General features: G+C 36.8%; 1 protein-coding gene across 11 annotated transcripts in view; it reads right to left on the bottom strand.

The window, feature by feature from the left end:
• Positions 1-255: 255 nt before the first annotated feature.
• Oxr1 (oxidation resistance 1) overlaps positions 256-10,614 on the bottom strand; it is a 401,129-nt gene continuing 390,770 nt past the window's right edge. For 7 of the 11 annotated variants that reach the window (XM_028879297.2, XM_028879300.2, XM_037197781.1 and 4 more), the window contains 6 exons: positions 9,863-9,943; positions 8,033-8,158; positions 7,013-7,165; positions 5,082-5,177; positions 3,421-3,494; positions 256-2,148 (listed from right to left, as the gene is read on the bottom strand). In XM_028879297.2, the coding sequence (XP_028735130.1) occupies positions 2,013-2,148; positions 3,421-3,494; positions 5,082-5,177; positions 7,013-7,165; positions 8,033-8,158; positions 9,863-9,943 (666 nt within the window). In that variant the 3' untranslated portion in view covers positions 256-2,012. The remainder of the gene's footprint in view (positions 2,149-3,420; positions 3,495-5,081; positions 5,178-7,012; positions 7,166-8,032; positions 8,159-9,862; positions 9,944-10,614) is intronic. The other 4 variants (XM_028879299.2, XM_037197780.1, XM_028879298.2 and 1 more) reach the window with 1 other exon arrangement.

Below are 10,614 nucleotides of genomic sequence, written 5' to 3'. Positions count from 1 at the left end.
GGGCTCTTCATGATACCGGATTTATGTGATGCGCTCTCTACCCTGCCCCCACACTTCAAATGCCTTGCATTACCGCTAGTAAGTGACTCTCCATTTAAAGAGCAGTGCCCCTCTAACTGAATTCAAGCCTCTATCACTTCCTGTTGCCCCATCAACACAGTGTGCTAGCAGGGCACTTGTCAGGACAGTTGTGTTTACTATCATATCAGTTCTTACATACGGAAATAACTCAATCATTGAATAAATCCAAACTCATTTGCATTTATGCATTTAATTTTATTTGGTATACATCTCTATGACTATGTTGTAGTTGAAATCGATTACAGGATGTTTTAAAGATTTATGATTAGTCACCTCCACAAAGACAATAATACTGCTGTGGAAGACCAAAGGGGAACAGATACATTTATTTACAATTCCCTATATTATAAACATTTAACCTAGACACTATTACCTAACTTGTAATGAGAGCTATACACAGACGAGGAAATGATGCCCTGTGTTTCTATCCATCTTCAGAAACAACATGTCATAGAACACCATAGATTTTGATTAGCATTCATTATGCTTTCTTTAGATAATTATCTAGACTTCTCCCAAAAGAACTAGGTATTTTTAAGTTATATAACTAAAACTATTTAAGCCAACATACTTGGCTGGTAATTTCATTTTCAGAATAATTTAAAGTGCTATAAGCAACCTGGCAGTCAACACTTTCTATAAGAACAAAACTATCTTTAAACATCAATTTACAAGATATACAACGGTTGTGTGGAACAGCTGAATTTTCAGCACAGTCACTGTCACATGTATAACAGCAGGATTTATTCTTTGCATAACATGAAGCTCGGAAATTTAACTGATGAATGTTGCCACAATGGTTTATTGTTGGTTTCCTACAAGAGAGGATACAGCTGCTAGTTTATTCTATCTTTTCATTTTTTGAGGCCACTTGACATAAGCTTGCAAGACATTCACCAAGTCTACTGAGTTACAGTATTATCTATTACAGTCACTGCCCTTTTATAAGAGCAGATGCTAATGGTAACTAATAACATATACCACTTTAAAAAAAAAACAAACAAGTTTTTATTTCAAAACAATTTTTTTCCTTTTGATCAAAAAAACAAAAAAAATGTATTTTGGGAGTTGGTATGCAACAAGGCTAAAACAACAGAACTGTAAAACAGTTTATCTGACACAATGTTGAAGAAATATGCAAGTTTTAGTTTCTGTACTTATGATAATGCCCTATTAAGCTACAAATATGTAAGTAGTATTACTTGCTTAATATATTAAATCCAATAGAATCATCGAATTCCCATTCTCCTCTGTCAATTTGTAACTGTCTGATAGTTCAGTGATGAAACATGCGCCCAAACCTGCATATCATGTGTGCTGCAGTCTATGCCAATCAGACTTCTCTTCCAAGTTCATTGTCTTAAAATGAAATTGAGAATGTTTACAAATGAATAAAGAGAATGCTATAGTGAATTAGAACTAGAAGAGGTCTATGAAGTATATATTATTTTGGCATGTGGTATCTCACTCAGAAGAAAATGATAAGCAGGTCCAAATGTCATTGGTGTCAACTCCACCAGATACAAAAGTATCTTGACCCCATTTCCTCAATGTCCCAAGTACACTGCTCTATAAAAAGAAACAATATAGATTAAAAAAGAAGTTGAACAACAGAGCACCATCCAATTGGGAGACTGAGATAACAGGAACTGAAAATGTGGTGGCCTCTCTGATCAAAATGCTGCAATATGCTGATAAACCCCACCCAGCTGTTATACTACAGGAACCCAGGCCATGGTGTAAACAAAAGAACTCTGGGACAGAAACATGATTTGAAAAATAAACTCCAAAATTATAGCTGCAGTAAATGGCAAAGGACTGACTTGAGAGCACGAGTGACATGTGAATTGTATTGCTTCTTGAACATTCCAAACAATGCTTTGTCCTTTCAGGTTTGGGCCGATGTCCTGCTAAGACTGAGAGCACTGAGTTTATTCAAAAGCCCAGATTTCAATGTCTTGGATAAAGAAATCTTCCTTCTTAGAAAGCGTATGATTTCCAAAGGTTTTACAGGAATGGCTTCTCCCATGGTAGAGATCTCCATCAAGCCAAAGGGCAAATTCTCCTCTGAAACACATCCGAACAACGATTAACATTCACACCCTAGATTATGAAGGAATTAACTGGGCTTCTCAATATCCACTAACTCCAGGACCATGAACTTCTCTAAACCTTCCCCTACTCCTTTTCCCTATGACACAGAAGCAAGGATTTTGTTTTTCATTCCATTATACATTCATTTACCATATGCATTAAGGAATAAATTAAGCACAATAAAATTTACTTCATATAAAATTAGTTTTTGACATTTGGTATAACAAGTTTTTCTTTATATTTTGTTATTTAATTTCATTTTAATTTTGTTTTTTCTTGGGGCAGTGCTAGCGACTGCACTTTAGGGGAGCACTCTACCCCTGAACTACATCCCCAGTCATTTCTCTAAGTTGTACAATTTCAATCTGGTTCTCTTACAGGTGTTAAATTTATATCATCGATGATAAAATGAGGGTGAATGGTAAAGGCACGGCAAAAGCAGCTTATTTATTCCAGAGAAATAGAAATATTTTGATATTCTATAGAAAATAGAAAGAAATATTTTGCTATTAAAAACAGTATCAGGACAAGCAATTAGAGTTTTTGTTGAGTTACTTCTCTAACATGTGAACAGCCTGTGAAAATAATGCTGGTAGTTTTCTGTTAGCAAGCCACAGAAAAAGATGAAATGGACAAGAGACATGATGCTGGGATCCTGTATCGAGCATTGGGAACACCACAGAAGCTAGGTGTGCTAGGACATAAAGACTGAGTAAAATATAACAGATCTCATTGGAATAGACTTCAGGGTCTTCTTGCTCTTTAGGCTAAAAGAGTAAAATAAATGGGCTCATACTATTGAAGAAAAACAAAAACCCTGAACATGGTATCAGAAAATCTTATTACAGAAAAGTAAACTTTTATAATTGTCTGAAATACAGATCCAAATTATGATCAGAGAAAACTATAGATTTTGTCCTATACAATGAGAGAGATAGTAGACTATTATGTGCACTTGAATATTCAACACATAAGAGGATTTAGAATAGTTAAATTTTAAATTTCAAAGATCCAATGCACAGTAAGGCAAATGATAGGTCTTAATAGAAATCAGCTAGCCAGCATTTTAAAGAAAAAAGTACTTTACCAACTATATAAAGTACTATACTAAGTACCTTAAAAACATACTTTGCCATAATATGCAGGTTTAGATTCTAGTGTTAAAATTTCCAAAGATAACTGATTATGTAAATAATATAAACATATTCTTCAAGAATCTCATAGTGAAATGTTCATGAGACTTACCCTCCACCACCAAATGCTAATGAATCCATGTCTCCTTTGATAAAAAACATATTATCTCCTGTCCACTTAAAGACCTATATAAATGAAGACAAAAGTGTTGAATATACGGTAGAAAACAGTCACCAGTTAATTCTCTCAAACTCAGGGAAGTTGAAACAGCAGAAACAACAGCAGAAAGGTTCTGGTCCTTTGGGTTTTGGTGTGTCTGACTCATTTTGAAAGTCCATGGGTGACTGCAGCTAACTCTCCACTCCTATGTCTCAGACTATAATTCTTCATACTGACTTCTCTCTTCTGACATTAACTTTTCTTTTAACACTGAAATATAAATGTTTGAAAACTGCTACAGGGCCAAGATCTTTTCTGTGGGTTCAAGTTTCCTGCTCATTATTTTTAAATTAGCAATGCTTATGATTTTCTAAATAATAACACTTGAGAAATCTGAAAACGAAACCAGACATCAACACTCTTGCGTCTGTGTATTTTACACATGCATAGTGTAGTTAGGGATCCATGCCCATGAACATGCATGTTGAAGGCAGAACACGACTGGCTGGCTACCATGCTGTCAGGATAGGCCACCTGCCTTAGTCCTCTATTGCTGAGGCTACACATGTAGCTAAGTCTAGCTTTTATGGATGCTGGGGTGCCAACTCAGGTCCTCATGATTGCTGAGGACCTTAACGAACAAACTGTTTCCTAAACCTCAACATTATATCCTTACATATTTAATTCTAATATTGTATAGAGAATTTACCCAAACTAATTAGTATAGCCCCAGTGCCTCATCTTTATCATGTTTTTCAATATGTTTGTATATGAGCACACGCACACACACACACATACATCTATTTCAATCTAGGCTTTTTATATTTTATTTATGTATATTTTGTATATTAAGTCACGCAATTCAGAGAGAATGGACACTCTAACTCAGGCTCCTTTCCATTAGTTCTCAGAGTGTGCTTCTTTTGGTAGGGCAATCTGGTGATTAAGTAGAACCCACTTTCCTTTCTCTTTGGCTTCTTGTTTTAAAAAATCATTTCCTTCCACCTTCTCAGGAAACTATCTCAGCTTAGAGTGTTTAATGTGCTCACACCCATTCATTCTCTTCTTAAGAGTCTTGTCCTAAGCTCGCTGCTTTCAGCAATGCCAATGGCATGCTGGGCGACACTGGAGTCTACCAGTTTTATGACGGTAACATGTATGGGTCATCACTTTGTGAACAGTATCCATTCCCCTGATGTTTATAATGTCTCTCTTCTTGTAGATTTGCATACATGTGGCCAAAGGAACAGCTTCATGTTTCCTAAAAGTGAGGAAAGCTTCTTTTTTCCCTTTGTATTTGTCTTTTTGGATAGTTATTTGAAGACTGACTGTTGTGGTCTTAAGTTTCAATAAAGCTTTGACTCTTCAGTTGCATATAATGAATATTTATATTTATAAATATTCATATAATGAATATTTATATTTTAACATTTATCAGATACTATATGTAACATAAAAAGGTTTGTGCATAAGCACAAATGCAGCTGAAATCTGTAACAACTCTGAATTTATCAGTTGATATTTTCTATGGAGACAAAAGCACAATTAGTCTGCATGAGTTTTCATGCTATCTCCTTTTCATATACTTGCAATGCTGAAATAACTTTTCTTACCTCAAATTCTGGACAGAAGGTAAAAACAAAGGTTTCTCCAGTACCATAGAAGCCATCACTTACTTTAAATGGCTCAGATGCTAGTGCACCAAAGACCTGAGGATGAAAGGGTCATGTTCAATGACACAGCTTCTAATCATTTCATTTGCATTACCCTCCATCACATACATTTCAATACAATGGAAGAAACAGTCAGTAGTAGTTTTCACAACTTCTCATGCAGGGGAAATGACAAGTTCCTGTACATGTCACGTTCCTATCAAGTACAGAGCACAGTGGTTTCTCAACAAGTGGAGAAAAGATTTCCCCTGGCTTCTAAGTCTAGGAAGATACAGTGATTACACTGAGGAGAGAATGCACAGTCTATATATAGTATACACATATAGTATATACATGCCTCTACTGGATCACAGTGTTAAAAAAAGTAAAAGTCCTTTGGTGTAGTTAAATACCCTCTTTTTCCTCCCTTCCTGCATCATTACACAGTAATTACCCTAAGGGCACACTTTGGTTGGAATGGCCTTGATGTTGAAAGCCCACATTATATACTCTAATTAAAATCAAACGAAGATGAAACTTGAATATTTCAGTGCTCTGAGACCAAGTTTTCATATCAGGAAAGGACAATGTAGCACTTGACAGATTTTTATAGTTACTGTGTCTAACATTCTATCTTTAGAGTATTAATTTTTAAAACTCATATATAAGGGGTTATTTATTTCGAGGAATGTGCACAGAATCTAAATGTGTAGTTCAGTTAAAATGATCATCAAGTCCCGTGTAACAGACTCAGTCAAGATAGGGAGTTTCCCCAGGACGTGGGAAGCTCCCCGTGCACCGCTTCTCATCAGTCCCTCTCCAGAGGAAGCTGCATAGGACAGCATAACAGGGTCGTTTGCTCACTGTGAGTTTTCTATGCAAGGAATCATAAGCAAGGAACCCTTTAAGGTGTGATTTTTAAACCAGTATTACGGTGTTTCAACACATCCATATGCTATGGTACATAGCGTGAGTTCACTTGTCTTCACTGATTCTCCTACCTTTTCTTAGGTATATCACCTGAGGCAAGTTAAGTCAATTATCAAATCGGGATGACTACTATCTCTGCAGGCTTTTAAAGATTCAACGACTGGACAATTCATTAAATACCTGATACATAAGAAATACAGGCAAGGTACTAGGTGGCACCACGTTCTCATTACTTGACACTTCTTTTCCATCCTCTCATTACTGTCCACTGTTTCTCTTTTCTAGCTGTGATTTTGCTTTTATTCTTGCACAGTGGCCTTTAACTCTTAAAAATCACCTATTAACTACTGATGGGGAAAGAGTCATTATCTTCAGCGGGACGGCCACTGGCTCCAAATATAACCCCCAGCTTATGTTGATGCAAACAACCCTAATTAAACACAGTGGGACACACAACCCACATCCTTCACGAGATGTGGAAACAGGAGGGGACGTTTTGGAAAGAGAGAGTAGTTAGTGCCATGAGGACAACAGAGGGTATCAGTGGCTGAATAGAAACAAAACACATTATATACGTATATGAAATCATCAAATAATAAATGCAAAAGGTATTTGTAAATGTCTACTCATTCTTAAGAGCCTGTAAATTTTTCTTCTTTCTGTAACCCTCACTCTCACCTTCTTCACAGACACAAACACTTTTTCTGGGCTCCTGATATACCCAGCATTTTATGCTCACCTTTAAAGATGTTGGTATGATCAAACTGCCTCTACCATATTATTGTTTTCTTTCAACACAAAACTCTTATTATGCTTACATTTAGCCTCTAGAATACTCAGTATTGCTTTGTGCAATAAAATAATCAATAATTAAAGATTATACACTAAAATACACTTTATAAAATACGTATGCTGAAAGCTATTGCTAAGGATGAAGGATCTAAACAATTAGTTTTCCATACCTGTCCATCACTGTCTTTAATCACCATCAGCACTGGAGTGTCTAAACCTGTCATTGTTCTATAAAGGGTCTTCAAACTTGTGCCATGCTTCCCAGTGCCATACACAAGTGTCCATGGATAGCCAATGGTTCTTGGTGGGAGATGCTTAGTAAGCTTCAAGAAACAAATGTCAGTATTTACTTGACTGCAAGCAGTAACATTTGGAACTTAATCACACATAAAAAAATGCAGGCTGGGAAAGAAACATCAGAAACTGTCTTCTTACTGATTCTGTGATGCTCCAATAGGAATTACACACTTCTTATTAAGAAATATCAGTCTACTAGAAAATAAGTCATGCCAAACCAAAATGCCAACAGAGATAAGAAAAATGGCTTGCTCATCACTTGTACTGTACTGACTTAACAAAAATATTGGAGCAGCATTTAGTTTGATTATTCAAATGGGATATAGCATCAGATTATCAAAGCCTGAAAATCTTTTATAGCTACATGACACTGAATAAATTACTTGATGTCTCTACATGAAAAATTTCTTCACCTACCAAAAATATGCCCAGTAATCTCTAATTTCTATAACAAATGCACAAGATAACACACACAGACCATGTAACTAGGCACAGAACAAATCAAAGACTGCCAGATGTGGTGAGCACCAGCATTTTAGCACTGGGGCTAAGGCCAGGCAGGCAGGAGTTGGAAGTCCTGCTCAGGCTCCACACCAAGACCCTGTCTTCAAAAGCAGAACAAAAAGCAACCGCTGCCCACTCCCGTGTCTCACCTACACTCTCTCTCTGTCAGTACATTAGCACCCGCTGCAGAATCGCTCTGCTGTGCCCACTTACTCTTCCTGAAGAGGAATAGCAGCAGTGGCCCTGCAGCTGGAGAGTAACTGGAGCTGCTTCCCTCACCGCACACACTCAGACGCAGCGGGGTAGCAGCAGTGGCCCTGCAGCTGGAGAGTAACTGGAGCTGCTTCCCTCACCGCACACACTCAGACGCAGCGGGCGACATGGCATACCTTTTCAATCTGATCAGGCTGTAAGAGGTCACTGGGGTCACTTAGGTTTGGTCGGAAAGATTCAGACTCCAGGTCTGCTTTTGCTGGAGCAGCCTGCTTTGAGTTGATGTCTTCCCTTGTAGTAATCTAAAACAGCAAACAGCAGTGGTGTGTTAATATGCAATTGTAATACATTCTGCAAATTTCAGCCTTCTGAGTTAAACAAAACTTTGTTAAGTATAGGTAGCTAAAGATTTCACAGGGCAAGGGACACCCCGATCAAGTACAAACAGTATGCCTGCCCGAAGCACGAGGGTTTAGAACAAGTGCACTTCATCCACTACATGGGGAAGAAGGGCCAAGAAGAGCTATGCCTCCTGTTTCTGGGTAACAGGAAACTTAAATGCATAGCTTAGCCCTTAGGACAAAGGGGAGCCAGGTAGCTTTTTAACTAAGTGCTCTTTAAAATATGTGCTAGTATTTTTTCACACAAAATACAAAAGTTGTCAAAATTATTAATAGAATTTCTTGTATTACAATTTTAAAGGATGGTAGACTAAAAATGATAACTTTCTTTTCATTGGTGTGTTTTTAATTGCTTCACTGAAGCTATCATTTTGTAAAACCGCCTTTCATTGTTGACTTATTAAAACAATTCCTTTTCATCTACTAGAACCAAACAGTAAATATTAAAATTAATTTGCTCACAAATAAAGGTTAGATTAATTGGTTGCATTTATTTGATAGAATACGTTCACTGGTATTCATAAAATGACAAAAATGGTAATTAAAAACTTACTTCATAATCTATTGTTAGTGCTTACATTTTGTATTAATTTAGGATCTAAAACACAGTAATCCTAACAAATAAAAACCGTAATTATTGTTGCTGAAACATTTAAACCCCATAGAATTCTCCTGGAGCAGATAACTAAAATGCAGCAGAGCTCAGAGACTGGCACCCTCAGGAGTGGAATCCCAGCCCTTCAACAGATCTCCTGCCAAGTCGGGACAGTATGGATTTTCAGCCAATACATGTTCTAGAACTGTATTGTTTCTGATGAGAAGCTAAATATGAAGACTTTCACATCATCGTATTTTACCTTTATTTCAATGATGTGAAAGTTAGAACAGAACAGAGATCCAAGGCAGCATTGGGAAAATTAAAGAGAACTATTCAGTCAGTCTTGGGAAGCAGCAAAAGAAAGGCATACTTTCATGATAAGAAAACACAAACTGAAAAATGAGTTTTCAATTTCATTACTTTGTTTTTTTCAACAACACAAAGATTATTTCAGAAAATTTAAATAATGTATCTAGCTCAGGTGGATTCCCTATTCTACCCCAAAGTATTTCCAATACCAACCAAGAATGCCTCAAGAACAAAACCAATTTGTCTCATTAAGATTTTATTCAGTTTCTACAGCTGAAATAGCTTTAAAGAAAGAACACCTAAGCCTTACTTTCTATTAAGACTTTTATAATTTTCCTATCATCTGGTATCTTTCAGATTCTAATCAGTAAAGGTTCATTCACAAAACCAAGTGTTCTCCCAATGTCAAATGAAAACTCATAGCTCAAAGAAATACACAGTGATGAGAATAGTTCTCAAGTGGCTGAAAATTATCGTGAAAATTTTTCTAGTGAAAAGAAGACAGCAAGAGGCAAACAAACAAAGTAGCTCTCCAAGGTAAAACTATCCCGTAAGACAAAAAGGAATTTATTTTCTGGCAGCTTATTTTAGTGCTTCGTTCAAGGCAAATCCATCTGATGTGAGATTTGTCTTGAGGAAAGACACTAAACACAGGGAGTGGTTACTCTCTGAAGGAGTTTAAACTGCAGAAGGGGCACCTGGAGACGTCTGCAGAGTGTGCGCAGTTCTTCTGTATTTAGAGCATCGATCCTGCGGTGATACTCAGCCACTGACACTACCTGAATATGGAGACAGGAAGACAATAATTCCACTGACAGTCGAGAAGAGAATATGTATATAAATAGAAAAGACAGGAGAGAAAGCGAAGGAAGAGGGAGAGATTTAAATGGGAGGAGAGAATGGAAGCCAATATCTTTTCCTAATCCACACTGGAAACAAACAGAAGAAATTCATATAGAAACCACAGTTAAAATATACATGAGTGAGTTTTACCAATACATCCACCTAGTAGAAAAGGTGTGTACTTTCTCAACTATTTAACACCGACTGAACTTAATTTAAACATGTTTTAAAGGGTGGAAACTATAACATGCTTTACTAACATAGGTCGCATTTAATCAAAACCATCTTGCAGTTTACAAAGAGAGTGGTTATCAACCGTCCGCACAAAGCAGTCTAGCTCAAACACAGCATACTAACAGCCATGGTCCTAGAATTTCTTCTAGGCACATGTGACAAGCCAACCCATCTGTATCACAGAGGAAAAAAAGGAAAGAAAAGGCCAAAAACAAAAACAAAAACAAAACAGGAACACTTTCAAAAGCATGTCTAATTTACAAATTCTTAAATCTGATATATAAATGTGGCCACAGTAAAATGGATGCACAATACAAAAACAACAAAATACAAACAACTGCAAACCCCATGTGCAAACAGGTATTTCAGGCAG

Source organism: Peromyscus leucopus, chromosome 20 (assembly GCF_004664715.2).
Source record: "Peromyscus leucopus breed LL Stock chromosome 20, UCI_PerLeu_2.1, whole genome shotgun sequence".
Taxonomy (NCBI): Eukaryota; Metazoa; Chordata; class Mammalia; order Rodentia; family Cricetidae; genus Peromyscus; species Peromyscus leucopus.
Note: the sequence above shows the minus strand (reverse complement) of the source record. Positions and strands in the feature narration are given on the sequence as shown.